This window comes from Palaemon carinicauda, chromosome 40 (assembly GCF_036898095.1).
Source record: "Palaemon carinicauda isolate YSFRI2023 chromosome 40, ASM3689809v2, whole genome shotgun sequence".
Classification (NCBI taxonomy): domain Eukaryota; kingdom Metazoa; phylum Arthropoda; class Malacostraca; order Decapoda; family Palaemonidae; genus Palaemon; species Palaemon carinicauda.
Genome location: NC_090764.1, coordinates 42,718,895 through 42,737,380, shown reverse-complemented (window position 1 = coordinate 42,737,380; position 18,486 = coordinate 42,718,895). Strand labels below are relative to the sequence as shown.

At 41.3% G+C, this 18,486-nt stretch overlaps 2 protein-coding genes across 8 annotated transcripts in view; both read left to right on the top strand.

Moving 5' to 3' along the window:
* LOC137631735 (band 4.1-like protein 4) overlaps positions 1 to 18,486 on the top strand; it is a 773,040-nt gene that overhangs the window by 410,150 nt on the left and 344,404 nt on the right. The gene's annotated exons all lie outside the window — the stretch shown is intronic.
* The window catches only part of LOC137631739 (differentially expressed in FDCP 8 homolog), a 222,534-nt gene that overhangs the window by 129,413 nt on the left and 74,635 nt on the right, over positions 1 to 18,486 (top strand). The window contains exon 7 of one of the 3 annotated variants that reach the window (XM_068363644.1): positions 8,765 to 8,809. The exons of the other annotated variants lie outside the window; for them this stretch is intronic. Within the exon in view, the coding sequence (XP_068219745.1) occupies positions 8,765 to 8,809 (45 nt within the window). The remainder of the gene's footprint in view (positions 1 to 8,764; positions 8,810 to 18,486) is intronic. 3 annotated transcript variants of the gene reach the window in all.

The following is an 18,486-nucleotide window of genomic DNA, read 5'->3' as shown; positions in this document are numbered from 1 at the left end:
TCTTTAGTGAAATTTTGTCCTAGACTTTCTTCGACGCCTACTTTTACGAAGTCAGTTCTCTCTTGTTCTTCCAAGAGGGCCATGCTCTTGCTGGGAGACTGGTTGGAATCCAGGAGAAGTTTAGGAAAGTCTGCTTTTGCTTTTCCTCCTTCTTAATTAGCTTCTCGCTCGGGCATCTGGTGTGACACAGGAGAAGCTCGAGGAGAAGTTCTCGGCTTGGGAGTACCTGCCTCTGCCCAGGGAGGCTTCTTAAGCCTTGTGGACTCTCCTCGTTGTCTAGCCATGAGACGCTCCAAGATTTTATGGTCGGCTTCAGAGCTAGACCATCTCCTGTTAGGAGTTTTTTTCGAGCGTTTGAAGTTTTTATTTGTTGGATTGGTCCCTGGGAGCCTTAAGTAAGAAGGTCTCTCCAGCTGTCAATGTATTGCTGTACAATTATGTCATGCATGAACAAGGCTATCAGGGATGGCTCCAATGATCTGGCAGCCACGTTCACTGCAGGAACAAGGCTATCAGGGATGGCTCCAATGATCTGGCAGCCACGTTCACTGCAGGAGTACTTGAGATGTAAGTGCGCTCAATGTGTTCATTGTCAAGACAAACTTTACGATGAAGACTACCAAATCTGTCTTGGCAGCAGTAAGGGAAGGCGACTGGATGGTCTCTCTCGACCTTCAGGATGCATACTTCCACATCCCGATTCATCCAAACTTTCAACAACTTCTGAGGTTTGTGGACGGGAAAGTAATGTACCAATTTCGAGCACTGTACTTCGGCCTCATTCCTGCTCCTCTTGTTTTTACAAGGCCCTTGCAAAATGTAGCAAGCTTTCTACATTTTTTGAGGATTCAGAGCCTCCCTTTATTTTGACGACTGGCTAATCAGGGCGTCGTCATTAAATCGCTGTCTGGAGAGCCTCTAATGGACTTTAGACCTAACCAAGGAGCTAGGTCTCATAGTGAACGTAGAGAAGTCGTAACTTACAGTACCCCATCCCAGACTATTCTTTATTTGGGAATGGAGATACAGTGTCTGATTTTTCGGGCCTTTTTTCGTCTCCCACAAGAATGGAACAAGCTCTGTTAAAAGTCCTTCACTTGCAAGAGAAAAACAGTTGCTCTGTAAGAGTTTGAACTAGCCTCGTAGGAACTCTTTCATCGCTGGAGTAGTTTATCTCTCTGGGGAGACTCGACCTTTGCCCTCTCCAATTTCACCTAAACCATTGGAACAAGGAGAAGGGCTTAGAGAGTATCTCTTTCCCAATCTCCAACTCAGTCTAGACATGTCTGACTTGGTGGGACAGCAACATCAGACTTCGAGAAGGTCTTTCTCTTGCGATCAAGAACCCAAACCATGTGTTGTATTCAGATGCATCGGATTTGGGTTAGGGAGCTCCACTGGACAGTCTGGAATGCTCGGGTCTTTGGTCCACGGATCAGAAGGAACTCCATTTAAGGCAAGTAACATCCCTCCTTTGGCGAGATTGGTGCAAGGAAAAATGAATGTCTTGGCGGACTGCCGCAGCAGAAGAGGACAAGTCATCTCCATGGAGTGGACGTTGCACAAGACTGTGTGCGAGAAGCTATGGATGACATGGGGTCAACCCACCATAGATCTTTTTGCGACTTCACTGACAAAGAGGCTCTCGACTTACTGCTTTCCAGTTCCGGATCCAGAGGAAGCCCACATAGACGCTTTCCTGCTGGACTGGTCTCACCTGGACGTTTATGCCTTTCCGCCTTTCAAGATCCTAAACAAGGTGCTGCAGAAGTTCACCTCTCACGAAGGGACCAGGTTGATGTTGGTTGCTCCACGCTGGCCCGCGAGAGAGTGGTTCACAGAGGTACTTCTATGGCTGGTAGACATTCCAAGAAGTCTGCCGTTGCGGATGGTCTCTTGCGACAGCCTCACGTAAAGAGATTTCATCAAAGCCTCCCCACGCTTTGTCTAACTGCCTTCAGACTATCGAAAGACTCTCTTGAGCTCGAGGGTTTTCGAAGGAGGCAGCTAGAGCGATCGCGAGGGCTAGAAGATCCTCTACCATCAGGATCTATCAGTCGAAATGGGAGGTATTTAGAGACTGGTGCAAGTCCTCCTCTATTTCCTCTTCCAAGTGCCTCTGTAGCGCAGATTGCGGAGTTTCTGCTTTATCTGAGAAACGGTCGCTCCCTCTCTGCATCCACCATTAATTTTCAGGCATAGGGGTTTGGATCTTTCTAATAACAAAGATCTCCAAGACCTGCTTAAGTCTTTCGAGACTTCCAAGGAGCGTCATATTTCGACTCCTGCTTGGAACTTGGACGTGGTCCTACGGTTCCTTATGTCAAACAGGTTTGAACCATTAAATTCAGCCTCCCTGAAGGATCTTACCCTCAAGACACTTTTTTTGGTGTGCTTGGCTTTGGCTAAAAGGGTTAGTGAGATACATGCTTTTAGCAAGAACATCGGCTTCTCCACTAATAAAGCAGTATGCGCTCTTCAACTTGGTTTTTTGGCCAAGAATGGACTTCCGTCTCGTCCTTGGCCTAAATCATTTGATATCCCCAGTCTTTCTGAGATTGTGGGGAATGAAGTTGAAAGAGTGCTGTGCCCCGTTAGAGCTCTTAAATTTTATTTATCCAGAGCTAAACCGCTACGAGGTTGTTCAGAGGCTTTATGGTGCTCCGTTAAAAAGCCCTCTTTGCCCATGTCTAAGAATGCGTGGTCTTATTTTATTAGACTTTTGATTCGGGAGGCACACTCTCATTTAAGTGAGAAGGATCGTAATTTACTTAAAGTCAAGGCTCATGAAGTCAGAGCGATAGCAACTTCAGTAGCGTTCAAGCAAAATAGATCCATTAAAGGTATTATGGACGCGACCTTTTGGAGAGGCAAGTCGGTATTCGCTTCATATTACTTGAAAGATGTCCAGACTCTTTATGAGGACTGCTACACACTGGGACCATTCGTAGCAGCGAGTGCAGTACTGTAGTGGGTGAAGGCTTTACCACTACATTCCCTTAATCCCAATATCCTTTTAATCTACTCTTGAAACTTTTAAGCTTATTTTGGGTTGTACGGGAGACTAAGAAGTCTTTCGCAATCTTTTTGATTTGGCGGGTGGTCAAAATGTTGTTTCTTGAGAGCGCCCAGATTAAGGGTATTGATGAGGTCCTGTTATAGGGGTGTTCGCCCTGGATATAACAGCTCCTGGGAGTTTTTCAGCATCCTGAGAGGATGGCTGGGCTTCGTGAGGAAAGCAGACTAATGAGGCAAAGTAATCATCAGAGTCAGCTTCCTTACCAGGTACCTATACTTAAGTTGGTTTTTTATGAAATAATTGTCAAAAAACTCTTGAGCATATACGCCTTTATTGTATTAATACTGGTCTCTACCCACCACCATGGGTGTGAATCAGCTATTATATATTCACCGGCTAAATTTAATATTTAAAAATGATATTTTGATTATAAAATAAATTTTTGAATATACTTACCCGGTGAATATATAAATTAAAGGCCCTCCCTTCCTCCCCGATAGAGACCCAGCGGACTGAGAAGAACTGGAGAAATTGACAAGTATATGCGGTATCTGGCCGATAGTCGGCGCTGGTGGTCACACCCGCAACCTTCACGGCGATCGCTCGCGAGTTTTTGGAATCTGTCGAGCCGTCGGAGACGTCAGCTATTATATATTCACCGGGTAAGTATATTCAAAAATTTATTTTATAATCAAAATATCATTTCTCTAGAAATAAAATATGTAATCGGTTGGTTCTACCAGTATTAACTTATGCACCAAAAACTTGGAGAATTGCTAAAGCCTTAGAACATAAGCCTGTTACAACTGTGGGAGCTACAGAAAGAATAATGATGGGAATAACACTAAGAGACAGAAAAAGATTACTGTACTACCAAGCTTTTTATTTGTCTTTACCACTGATTTTTTTTTCACATTAAACTTTGTTTCACAATTAGCTCATTATTTACTTTAGCTCATATTTTAAGTTATCAAGAATGTTAGACACTATTCCATATTCAAAATAGGGAGATCCTCTGCAGGTTGGACAGATGCATATTGCTTTTGGCTTTTTGATCTTTGGTTCATAGCTGGTAAGAGCTTTGTTTAAGTCTCATGTGTTGACAACAAGCTTTGTAATTGTCATATGTTTATCCTAGTTTATTTCAGTTTGAATATTGCTGTCCCTCCCTCCTTCCAGGGCAATGTCGCACTCAGCACATGAATTCTGTGAATTTTCATGGAAATACTGTACTGTAAACCTAATTTTAGAACTAAAATTAATTATTTTAATACTTACCGGTACAATACCTGGAATTTTTGTAAGTTCTTATCTACCTCTCCACTCACAGTGGCTGAGATATTCTACACAAATTGCTTATGCCAAAGAAGAATAAGACAGAAAATTGGTGCTTGATAGGAGCAGATGCTGTTTACACTGCCTCTCTATTCACCAGTGTTGTTTTGCAACTGGTACGTAGTGTTTTACATACATCTAGGAAATTTTACTTTTGCTTTTTTATTATGGCGGAGGCTTTCCATATGCGAATGAAAAGTACATGAATTCTATTGAAATACAGTAATTCCCTGCTATTGTGGGTGTTTCATCCCAGCCCTCCCCCTCACAGTAGCTAAACAACCATGAAGTTGATACAGAAATCTACAGTATATATTTTTCCTTGTTTTTTTATGATTTTTCTAATTTTCTTTATTATCTTCATAGATTTAAGCTTATATAACCCAAAAATTAATATTTAAAAATGATTATTCAAATATAAAAAATATGATATAAAAATGAATCCGCGATATAGATTTACATATACTGTACAGTAATATATTTTTAAATATACGACATACAGACAGAGCAATAAGTGAAATGCGATATGGCTAGGGATTACTGTGATTTATTGTAGTTTAAAATTAGGCTTTTATGGCTCTTCTTTTATGATGAATTCAAGGCAAGCAACCTCAGATTAAATATTATTTCAGTGAATCTTATCTGTAGTTCATACTTACCTCCACTAAGCTACAGTTTTTAACCTTTTGAATAAAAAGGTAAAAAAACATTTTTTTTTATTCCTAATATTACCTCTCCCTTAGTATATTATTGATCCCACATCGCCATCTGTGAAGTGTTAGTGGAACCAGTGTTGTTGTGTGAGGGCAATATCATTACCTCTTGTTTCCTGGGAACTTCAGGGTGTTTCAACCATTCAGCACAACAGCTTTGGTGTAATGAGGATACTTTTTACTAATAGTTTTGTAGATGGCGCTAGAGCATAAAGGTACCATATATTTTCTTCTGATTTTAAATTTTATGTTTCAAATGTTCAGTGAATGGGCTACAATTTAATAATACCTGTGATTTGAAGCGTAGATGTTCAAAATGTTCAAAGTATCCAGGGATACTTACAATGGAATATGTTCAGTTTGTGTCAAAAAGGGTATATGATAGAGATTTGAAATTTAAGAGAATGGAAAGTAATAAATTGGTAAAGTTGTCTCAAGTTAGGTTAGTGAATACACTTGAAGTCTTCTAGTATATAGGTAAGAATTAAAGAGCTCAAAGAGTGACTAAACAGTTATTATTATGATTATTATTATTACTAGCTAAGCTACAACCCTAGTTGGAAAATCAAGATGCTATAAGCCCAAGGGCTCCAACAGGGAAAACTAGCCCAGTGAGGAAAGGAAATAAGGAAATAAATAAACATAAGTAATGAAAAGTTAAAATATAATATTTTTAAAACATTAACACAATTAAAACAAATATTTCATATATAAATTATAAAAGAACTTAAGTAAGCCTGTTCAACATTAAAACATTTGCTGCAAGTGTGAACTTTTGAAGTTCTACTGATTCAACTACCCAATTAGGAAGATCATTCCACAACTTGGTCACAGCTACAATAAAACTTCTAGAGTTCTGTGTAGTGTTGAGCCTCATGATAGAGAAGGCCTGACTTGTAATACAAACAGGATGGAACTGTCCGGGAAGATCTGAATGTAAAGGATGATCAGAATTGTAAAAAAAAATCTTATGCAACATACATAATGAACTTATTGCCAGAGATTAATATCTAGATCAGGAATAAGAAATTTAATAGACCGTAAGTCCCTGTCCAATAAATCAAGGTGAGAATCAGCAGCTGAAGACCAGATAGGAGAACAATACTCCTGTCTTGGCCTTAAATATCAGTTTAGCATTTTTATGAAACAGTTCTTTAGTTTCATCATTTTAACTGTTCCTTTATTCTCATGTAATGTATCGTTAGGTGATAATGACCCTGTTGCTGGTGGTTCTTCCAGCTTAACTGGGTCTATTTTAGGCTACCATATTCATGTTAGGAAATAGAGATTTTGATGCCTAGTGGTAATGATTTATCAGTTGTTTTTATTATGGGTACATCTTAGCACATTAGAGAATTGAATCCTTATCATCAACTTTGTTTTCTCATTTTGGTTCAGTGTCTTCTAGTATCAGTGCTTTGGCTTGCCGTAATCCAGGTTCTTACCAATTAAATCGTATTCTGAGATAGAAGAATGGTAAAGAAACTCGACTCATTTTGACTCCTTCCGATTCAAGCTCAAGAGATTTACATTTATGTATAGTAATTGATATTGTGGCATATCACAGAATTAACTAAAGGCACCTGGCTGGCATAAGCCTCTTTCGAGAGCACTATAAATTTGAAGGCTGCTGATTTACCTCGATAAGATGATAAAGTGAATTTTGACTTGAAGCTGTCACAAAGCTCTTGTCTCGATTGAAATGAGATAGATGTTGGAAATGTAGGAAACCACACAAAATTTTGTAGAATCACATCACCCTGATAAAGTTTCGGCAGGGTGAGCAGCGTCCAATTTTCATACTATTTTAAAGAAGACTAAAACAGTCGTCTCTAGATAGGTTGCTTATTAAGGTTGAACATAGGAGATAAAAAAAAGATTGTTTCCCAAAAGAGTAAATTCAGTGATTCAGTTAGTGATAGCAAACACCGTTCACGAGAGTTGACACCCGATGTTTTACCAGGACATATCATGGAGGGAGATTCTTCCCTCTAGCGGTAACCTCCTCCTCCTCCTCCTCCTCCTCGTCATCCTCCTCCTCCTCGTCATCCTCCTCCTCCTCCTCCTCCTCCTCCTCCTCCTCCTCCTCCTCCTCCTCCTCCTCTCTCGTCTCCCTCATGCCAGTCATGACTCTCCTCGAAGATAAAGTAAAAGTTAATTTGTCAATATATTTCTGTTCTTTATTGTGACCTATTAATTAGTATTCATTTCTGATGTTTGGGTTATAATTTCTTGTGTAAATAACATTATAAACCTTTAAAAATTAGAGTATATGTCTATTTGTGGACATATGGAATGCACTAAGTGAATTTCCTTTATTTTTTATTGGAAAAATTGTTTTAGTGTATGAGCATTTTGGATTGTGAGCTCACTCCCGGTACAAATTAAACTCGTGAACTGGGGTATCAATGTACGTAGTTATATTTAGTTTCTTTTCCTCACTTACCCACCTACATAAGAGTGTGGAAATCATCATCATGAGCACCAGGTAAGATTCATTGAAATGTTTTAATAATGAAATGTAAAATTTCAATACTTACCTAGACTTCTTCCTACTTTCATGGTGATGTCAAGAACTTTATTAGGTTGAAGTATGTTTCAACCTTAAGATTATGAAGTTTTTGGCATCACACCACAACATTGGTTTCAGTAACACTCCACAGATGGCATTACATGAAAAATAATGTACTATGAAGTAGGAAACATAAGGAAAGGAGAGAGATTTCTTTTATACTCTTTTATTTGAAAGGTGAAAAAATTGCAACTTTCGGAGGTAAGTATTATAAGCATATGATAAGTATTAGAATAATAGATGTTATCATTAAATATCTGTTGTTTCAATTCAAGGCAAGCAAAACCAAGTTAGAATTTTTTTTTTTTTTATAAATTTGTCCTGCATACCTGTTGGTTACTGAAAACCAAGAGAGGGGAATCACCAGCCAGGCTTGTAATAGGTAGTGAATATGTTAATGTACCTGAAGTTTAGGCAAATTAGAAGGATAACATATTTAGAAATATTACGGCTTCATAAATTTGCGTATATTTATATAGTAGCAAAGAAAAGGGGTTTTGTATGGACTTTTCAAATTGTCCTTAGTTTTGTATTCTCTATGGAGAGGCAAAATGAAGTAACAATCATGTTTCAAGATGCTTAGTTTAATGGTATTCTTTAGTTCAATTGTGAAAAAAATTTAGAAAATCTTTAAAAAGAAGCACTTTCATAAATGGTAGTTTGATTTTTTTTTACAGTACATATTTTTGGGACAACTTTCTAAGAACAGTACTGTGTATCAATGTCATATATTTTCTGTCATTATGATATTACTTAATGATGTATTGTACTCTCTCTATATATTTTGCTGAGTGTAAGAATATCAAAAGATGAGTATGATCTAAGGAAACTGCTATGGGGTTACAGTATATTGAATTGTTACATAACCTAAAAAAAATAATTGCCATTTTATTTCATGAATTATGTATAGTTCATTTTCAGTGATTAAGAAAGTAATATGTAGCTTAACTTTGAATTATGGATTCAGATGAACATCAAATGATTTTATGTGTCTTCATCAGCCAGAACAGATATTAATAATGTTTATCATTCAGGTAGCAAATCTAAATAACGCAGGAATTTTTTTTTTTTATTTGATGTTGAAAAGGCTCTATATGATACTAATAATTTTGATTTTGTTTTTAGCCCACCCTAGGGGCGTCTCATGTTTGAGTGATCCATTCAGAAAAGGTACTGAAACATCTTGTACAAGTTTTGCTTTTCATTTTTGTTTGCACTCTTGTCAAAACTTCACATCCTATTTTCAGAAAACATTCTGATTTATTGAAACCTGTAAAAACTTGTAAAGTTCCCTTAAAGATTTTTGTAAAACATTAAATCTGTGCTGTTATATATCTATACTCTACAGGACTGAATTCTGTATACTGTACTGTATTTGGTATGAACTTCTTGAATGCTTTGAAGTCATTGTTGTAATGTGAAGGGGGAATGAAGGATTTAACTGTAGGCCTATATGATTTGCATCTGCTCTTCAATAAAAAGTACATTTTGCAATTCTCATCTGTTATGACATAGGAGAACATGTAGTGCATGCACAATAGAGATTTTATAGAGATTTGCTTGCATGATGAACAGATTTTAATTCCCTTTCACTGCTGAAGTATTTAGGCAATGGATTTTTATTAGTATTCCAATTTACACATTTATTTTAATTTTACTTAGGGTGTACATCTCTATACAGATTTTATTATCTCAGACTTGTAACCCTTTATCATGGGTAAGGGAACACAGACCAACACTAACTATGGCTGTTTGGTTTCCTATCATCATTTGTCAATTTTTGCTCTAAATGATGGAGCTGATGTTTAGAGACCTGTGGAAAAGACTTTAAAATCTGAGAAGCTATGTTGCTTTCTATTCACCTTTGGCCAAATTCTTGTTGCTTAGAACTTCATCATGTTTCAGACGATAGTTTATGCTGTTTGCTGGCAAGTCCGGCCACTACCTATTAACAGAATAATGTTAGTGGGGTTAATGTATGAGCTAGAACAGTACATCCAAAGCCAAAATAAGTTCTCTACTCACTCACGCAGATACCTTTTTTAAAATGGTAAACAAGCCAAAAGATCACCTGTGGTACAGAAAAAGAGAAAGAAGAAAACTCAGAGACATGATGAAAGTGAGGAAGTACAGTATTGCCTTTTCAATCTGTGTGTAACCTAACTGCTGAGGTATACCTTAATAAATTGATTAAGGTAAGTTTGGAAGTTTCCTATTCTGCTAAATCTGAAAAAGTGGCTACAGTACTTCCAAGACAATTTACACTCCTCAGTTCTCCAACTTTGTCATGGCTAGATTAAAAAATATTATCTTAGATATAGAAAAAATCGGGTGATTCAGATTTGCTTTTAGTTCTTTAAACCTTCTTTAACAGATATGTGCTGACTTGTATAAGACTAATCAATAACCATTCCTTGTCTTGGATTTTGATTTGGTAGCGAGTCTTGGCCTAATCATTGTGCCTCTTAAAAAAGAAATCTTCAATTTCTTGTTATGCAAGTTGATTAACTGAAGAGATATTATTTTTAGTCAATGAGATACGAAGTGGGATTTAATCACTTTCCTTATTTATAGGTTTTTAAAGGTCGCTCATGAATGGCAAAGGCAAGGGACGGACAATGCCCTAGAGGCTGACCATATATATATGCTGTATATATATGTATGTGCAGTAATCATTGCCCGTGTCCCCCTCTCCGTGAAGCTGCAACGAGGGGGCTTGGCAATGGCTGGTGATAACTCAGTAGTTATACCTATTGGCTCCCAAAAACCCCCATCCCTAGCTCACAACGATATTGAGGTTGCACATATTGTTAGAAACTATTGACTGCGAGCAGGTCTTGAATCCCCACCTAGCAGAAGACCAGCAGGGATGTTTCTACCTGACCTGGTCAGATAAAACTAACAAAAACTAAGCTTGTTAGGGTTTTGTAAAGACAGGGAGTAGTATTACCATCATCATGTCCCTATAGAAAATTAGCCTAGGCTTCTCTGCTTTAAGTAAGTTATCTATAGCAATGAAATAACTGTAAGGAAAGTATTTTGAGAACACTGTACATTAATACTGTACAGCAATACTTGAGAAAATCAAGCTTGCAAATCCTGTATTTAAAGATTTTCATTTATTAGCCGTAGTGATGGGCTCAAAGCAAGAAATTATATTGAAAGCTAGAACAAGATTGGGTACCTGATTAGTTTTATATAAGTCTAAAAAAAATTTCAGCAACTTCAGCAACAAAGCAGAAAGTTGTTCACTTCCATTATGAAGGATAAAGGGTCTACCAGCTTACATGTACTATATTTGAGCTTTTTAGACAAGATATGGGACCTTCAGATAAGTTAGAGGCTTGACCTGATTAAACTTGCCAATTTGGACTTTTCTTTGGTCTTTAAAAGTTTCATCAATCCTCTTACAAGCCACTTCAAAAGGCATGGTTGAAGATTACAAGCTTGTTGCATATGCAGATGATGCTACTCTCTTTGCATCAATTCCATCTCCTGAATGTAGATCTGGGGTTGCTGAATCCCTTAATAGAGATATTAGATAAAATTAGTGTATGTTGCAAATTATAGGATATGAAGTTGAATCCTAAGAAAACCCAAAGTATGATTGTAAGTAGATCAAGGACAGTGGCTCCTCAACATCCGAATCTCAGCCTTGATAATGTTTCTTTAACTTTGTATAACCTAGAATTTTAGGTGTGATTCTTGACAGCAAATTTACTTTTGAGATACAGCAGCTCTATGTCGTCTTCGATTGCACAAAATAATTTACTTATTGAGAAAGTCTTTTAAGATTTTCAGTGATCAATCTATTCTGAAGAAGTGTTTTAATCTTTTCATTCTACCTTGTTTCGAGGATTGTTCTCCTTTCTGGTCTTCAGCTGCTTATTCTCATCTTAATTTGTTGGACAGGAACTTACGCTCTATTAAATTTCTCGTTACTGATCTAGATATTAATCTCTGGCACCATCGTTCAATTAGTTCATTATGCCTGTTGCATAAGATTTTTATAATTCTGACTATCCTTTACATTCACATCTTCCCGGACAGTTCCATCCTGTTCGTAATACTAGGCATGCAGTTAATTCTAATAGTTAGGCCTTCTTCATCATGAGGTTCAATACTACACAGTATTCTAGAAGTTTTATTGTAGCTGTGACCAAGTTGTGGAATGATCTTCCTAATCGGGTAGTTGAATCAGGAGAACTTCAAAAGTTCATACTTACAGTAAATGTTTTTATGTTGAACAGGCTGCTATAAGTTGTTTTATAGTTTATATATGAAATATCTGCTTCAATGTTGTTAATGGTTTAAGATACTTCATTTTAATTGTTCGTTACTTCTTATATCGTTTATCTAATTCCTTATTTCCGTTCCTCACTGGGCTATTTTTCCCTGTTGGCGTCCTTGGGCTTATAGCATCTTGCTTTTCCAACTAGGGTTGTAGCTTAGCTAGTAATAATGATAATAATAATAATAATAATAATAATAATAATAATAATAAGACTGTATTTTAGCTAGTGTTTACATTTCTTTTCTTCTGTCATGAGTAATAAGGACCTGCTCCATCCAGTGATTGCTATGTAGTGATACTTGTAAAGAACCACGCATCACAGGGGTGACAATTCAAGATTACTCCCCTTTATACATACATACATTCATATACCAAGGCACTTCCCCCAATTTTGGGGGGTTGCCGACATCAACAAAGAAACAAAAACAAAAAGAGGACCTCTACTCTCTACGTTCCTCCCAGCCTAACAAGGGACTCAACCGAGTTCAGCTGGTACTGCTAGGGTGTCACAGCCCACCCTCCCACATTATCCACCAGAGATGAGGCTTCATAATGCTGAATCCCCTACTGCTGCTACCTCCGCGGTCATCTAAGGCATCGGAGGCAGCAGCAAGGCCTACCGGAACTGCTTCACAATCGCTCGCCATTCATTCCTATTTCTAGCACGCTCTCTTGCCTCGCTCACATCTATCCTCCTATCACCCAGAGCTTCCTTCACTCCATCCATCCACCCAAACCTTGGCCTTCCTCTCGTACTTCTCCCATCAACTCTTGCATTCATCACCTTCTTTAGCAGACAGCCATTTTCCATTCTCTCAACATGGCCAAACCACCTCAACACATTCATATCCACTCTAGCTGCTAACTCATTTCTTACACCCGTTCTCACCCTCACCACTTCGTTCCTAACCCTATCTACTCGAGATACACCAGCCATACTCCTTAGACACTTCATCTCAAACACATTCAATTTCTGTCTCTCCATCACTTTCATTCGCCACAACTCCGATCCATACATCACAGTTGGTACAATCACTTTCTCATATAGAACTCTCTTTACATTCATGCCCAACCCTCTTATTTTTAAATATTTAACTTAGCCGGTGAATATATAATAGCTGCTGCTCAGCGGCTCGACAGAAAACACACTCAAAAACTCGCGAGCGATCGCTATGAAGGTTGCGGGTGTGCCCACCAGCGCCAACTATCGGCCAGATACCACTCTTGCATGTAAACAAAACCTTCAATTCTTCTCTGTCGACCTTGACGACAAGACGTATCAATACTCGCTGTATAACCTGGAGTTTTCTCAACATATTTGGTGAAGTACTTCATTTTGGTTTGAGCTTTCGCAGTGCAGGTGTTTTTCCTCAACTTAAACTCTTGAACTCTTTATTGGACAGATTTAATTGTTGATGACTTGGATTGTTTTTTGGACTTTCTTTGACTAATTCAAAATGGCTGACGCTTCACAAGCCCCTAGATTTCGTAAGTGTAATGCTAGGGACTGTAATAGGCGTCTTCCAAAGGCCTCTCTCGATCCACATACTGTGTTCCAATTGTCGGGGTAAAACCTGTCAATTGGGAGATCGGTGTGAGGAATGCGTGGGCCTTTCGGAATTCGATTGGCTCGAATACGATAAGTATGCACGTAGGCTAGAGAGAGATAGGGTAAGGAGGAGTTCCTCTAGGTCAGTAGATTTTTCCTCTCCACATGCCCCTGACCCTAATCCTTCCCCTGTAGTGGTTGTACCTAACCCCCCTTCTGGCACTCAGGAACCATCTATGCAAGACATGTTACGTGCTATTCATGCCTTGGGTGAAAGAGTTGAAGCGTTAGCAACTGATCGTAATCAACTCATGGCTGAAGTTAAAGAGCTTAAGTGTCAGAGTGCCACAGCGGAAAATAGTGGGAAAGTGATTAGTGCGCAAAGTGTTGTGAACAGTGTTGCGACCGAGGGTTCGTCTGTTCGTGCCTGTCGTTCACCTAGTCCGAGACCTCTTGCAAGCTCCCAAGCCCAGGGGAGAAGTAATGTCGTACGACTTACGTCGTATGGTATCAGGCGTATCTCACCAAGATCGCCCCTACCATAAGACGAGAGAACCCATTTTCTCCTCGTCATCCGAAGGCTTTTCGCATAAGAAACCGTGGAGCAAGGTTTCTAGGCCCCTTAAGCGAAAGTCGGTCCCTTCAGGACAGGTCCAGCGTCCTGGATGTAGTCATTGGGACAGTTCTGACCCGTTGCAGTCATCGGATGACTGCTCGCCGCCTAAGCAGCAACGTTACACAGGCTCAGAGAGTCTTGGTGTAGGCAAGGTTGTGCCGTCTCAGACGTTAACCCCGTCGTTTACCGCACCCATTCCCGTGGACCCTAAATGGGTTATACTGCAGGACATGCAGACTAAGCTCGCCTCCCTTATGGAAGACTATTCTACCGATAAGGTTCACGTTGAGCCTAGCCGTTTATCTCATCGAGATCCTGGCCTTCAGCCGCCCAAACGAACCTTTGTGCGTCCTGTTGACGTTGGCGTAGCTAAGTCACGTCAGTCACGATATGTAGAGCCTCACTCGATGCGGTCACGTGTTGATTTTCAGCCGCATTTGGACGTTAGGCCACTTCCTAATGCTCCTGTTGACGTTCAGGACGTTCGCCAACCAGCGGAGTTGACTTGTTTTGACGCTGAGCATCAACCACCGCAGTCTAGAGTTGTTTTGACTGCTCAGACTAGGCAGTCAAAACAGTCTCGAGTGGACGCCGAGCGTCCTCCCGCACCTGTTGTTGTTGACAGTTCACAGACTGTTAAGCAGTTACATGACGTTGCGTCCTGGTCCGCTACTAATGCACCAGTGCGTGTGGACGCTGCGTGTCAAGCATTGCCAACCCCTTTGCTTGTTTCTCAGCAGTTGTCAGATGAGGATCCTTCAGATGAGGACGTTGCTGACCCTCAGCATGATGATCATCCTTCGGATGTAGACGAACCCAGAACAGTTCCTCCATCAATGGACTTTAAGAAAGTCATGTTAATTTTTAAGGAGTTGTTTCCCGATCACTTCGTCGCTGTTGCTCCTCGTTCGCCGCCGTCTGAGTTTGTCCTAGGCGTACCTGCTAACATGCCAGCCTTTACAAAACTTGTGCTCTCTCGCTCTTCCAAGAGAGCTTTACGGCTTTTAGGCGACTGGTTGGAAACCAAGAGGAGTTTGGGGAAGACGGCCTTTGCCTTCCCTCCGTCTAAACTCTCGTCTAGATCGAGCGTCTGGTATGCCACGGGAGAAGTTCTCGGCTTGGGAGTCCCTGCCTCTGCCCAGGGTGACTTCTCAAGCCTTGTAGACTCTCCCCGCCGCCTAGCCATGAGACGCTCGAAGATTAGTTGGTCCTCCTCGGACCTTGACCATCTGCTGAAAGGCATTTACAGAGCCTTTGAAGTTTTCAACTTCCTTGACTGGTGTTTGGGAGCCTTAAGTAGGAAAATCTCATCGGCTGATAGAGATGTCTCCTTACTGATTATGTCCTGTATGGATAAAGCCATCCGCGATGGTTCCAATGAGCTCTCCTCCTCTTTTACGTCGGGAGTCTTAAAGAAGCGAGAGTCCCTTTGCTCTTTTCTGTCGGCAGGAGTTACTCCCTGTCAGAGATCTGAACTGCTCTTTGCTCCCTTATCAAAGTTTTTGTTCCCGCAACAATTGGTTAAGGACATAGCTTCTTCACTCGTGCAGAAGGACACCCATGACTTGGTGGCGTCCTCTGCTCGCAAAGGTACTCCTTCGACATCCTTTTCTGCTAGACCTAGGATAGACACTCCGGCGTCCAGATTTATTCCGCCCTTTCGTGGCAGAGCTCCCAGCAGGGGAAGTACTCGTGCCGAGGGAAAGAGAGGAAAGAAGAGAGGAGCCAAGTCCTCACGTGGCAGAGTCTGACTGCCCGCAGCCTCAGACAGCAGTAGGAGCCAGACTGAAGAACTTCTGGCAGGCCTGGGAGAAGAGGGGCGCAGACCAACAATCTGTGAGGTTGCTCAGAGAGGGGTACAAAATTCCATTTGTACGCAAACCTCCTCTAGCGACTTCCCCCATCGACCTCTCTCCCAGGTACCGAGAGGAGTCAAAGAGACAAGCCCTGAACCTAGAAGTGTCTCTTTTGCTAGAGAAGGGAGCGGTGGTGAAAGTCTCGGACCTTCAATCACCGGGGTTTTACAACCGTCTCTTCCTAGTACCGAAGAAGACAGGAGGTTGGAGACCGGTGCTAGACGTCAGTGCTCTCAACGTCTTTGTTACGAAGACAAAGTTCACCATGGAGACCACGAAATCAGTCTTAGCAGCGGTCAGAAAGGGAGACTGGATGGTCTCTCTCGACCTAAGAGACGCATACTTCCACATCCCCATACACCCAGATTCCCAACCGTTTCTGAGGTTTGTTTTCAACAATGTGGTATACCAGTTTCGGGCCCTGTGCTTTGGCCTAAGTCCTGCTCCTCTCGTGTTTACGAGGCTTATGAGGAATGTAGCAAAATTCCTCCATTTATCGGGAATCCGAGCCTCCCTGTACTTGGACGATTGGCTTTTCAGAGCCTCGTCCAGTCATCGCTGTCTGCAGGATCTTCATTGGACATTGGATCTGACCAAGGAATTGGGACTTTTGGTCAACCTAGAAAAGTCCCAGCTGATTCCATCCCAAACTATACTGTATTTAGGGATGGAGATTCGCAGTCCAGTTTTTCGGGCTTTTCCGTCTGCCCCCCGAATAGAGCAAGCCCTGCTCAAAGTCCAACTGATGTTGAATAGAGAACGATGCTCAGTCAGGAATTGGATAAGTCTAGTAGGAACTCTATCATCCCTGGAGCAGTTTGTCTCGCTAGGAAGGCTACACCTTCGACCTCTCCAGTTCCATCTAGCCTTTCACTGGAAAAAGGACAAGACGTTAGAGACGGTCTCAATCCCGATCTCCGAACCAGTAAAGGCATGCCTGAATTGGTGGAACGACAATATCAGTCTGAGAGAGGGACTTTCCCTAGCAGTTCAGAACCCAAACCACGTACTATTCTCAGACGCGTCGGATTTGGGTTGGGGTGCGACCCTGGACGGTCGGGAATGCTCAGGTCTGTGGACCTCAAGTCAGAGGAGCATGCACATCAACGGCAAGGAGCTTTTGGCAGTCCACCAGGCCTTGATGAACTTCGAGAGTCTCCTTCGAAACAAAGTGGTAGAGATCAACTCCGACAATACCACAGCCTTGGCATACATTTCCAAGCAAGGAGGCTCCCACTCCCTGACGCTGTACGAGATCGCAAGGGACCTGCTCATTTGGTCAAGAGATCGAGGCATCTCCCTGTTAACGAGGTTTATCCAGGGCGACTTGAACGTCTTAGCAGACTGCCTCAGTCGGAGGGGTCAGGTAATTCCTACGGAATGGACCCTCCACAAGGACGTGTGCAAGAGTCTTTGGGCGACTTGGGGTCAACCCACCATAGACCTCTTTGCAACCTCGATGACCAAGAGACTTCCAATTTATTGCTCTCCAGTCCCAGACCCAGCAGCAATACACATAGACGCATTTCTTCTAGATTGGTCTCATCTGGACCTATATGCATTACCACCATTCAAGATTGTCAACAAGGTACTGCAGAAGTTCGCCTCTCACGAAGGGACAAGGTTGACGTTAGTTGCTCCCCTCTGGCCCGCGAGAGAATGGTTCACCGAGGTACTTCGATGGCTGGTAGACTTTCCAAGGAGTCTTCCTCTAAGAGTAGATCTGTTACGTCAGCCCCACGTAAAGAATGTACACCAAAGCCTCCCCGCTCTTCGTCTGACTGCCTTCAGACTATCGAAAGACTCTCTAGAGCTCGAGGCTTTTCGAAGGAGGCAGCCAGTGCGATTGCAAGAGCGAGGAGAGCTTCTACCATTAGAGTATACCAGTCGAAGTGGGAAGTCTTCCGAGACTGGTGCAAGTCAGCATCTGTATCCTCGTCCAGTACCTCTGTAGCCCAGATCGCTGATTTTCTCTTACACCTGAGAAAAGTTCGCTCCCTTTCAGCTACCACGATCAAGGGCTACAGGAGCTTGTTGGCTTCGGTCTTTCGGCATAGAGGCTTAGATCTTTCCAACAATAAAGACCTACAAGATCTCCTTAAGTCTTTTGAAACCTCTAAGGATCGTCGTTTGGCAACTCCTGGATGGAACTTAGACGTGGTCCTAAGGTTCCTCATGTCAGACAGGTTTGAGCCATTACATTCAGCCTCCCTGAAGGATCTCACTCTCAAGACACTTTTCCTAGTGTGCTTGGCCTCGGCTAAAAGAGTCAGTGAACTTCATGCCTTCAGTAAGAACATCGGCTTTTCTACAGAAAAAGCCACTTGTTCTCTTCAACTTGGTTTCCTGGCCAAAAATGAACTGCCTTCTCGTCCTTGGCCTAAATCTTTTGATATTCCTTGTTTATCAGAGATCGTAGGCAACGAACTGGAAAGAGTGTTATGTCCTGTTAGAGCTCTTAAGTTCTATTTAGCTCGTACTAAGTCATTACGAGGTAAATCTGAGGCATTATGGTGCTCAGTCAAGAAACCA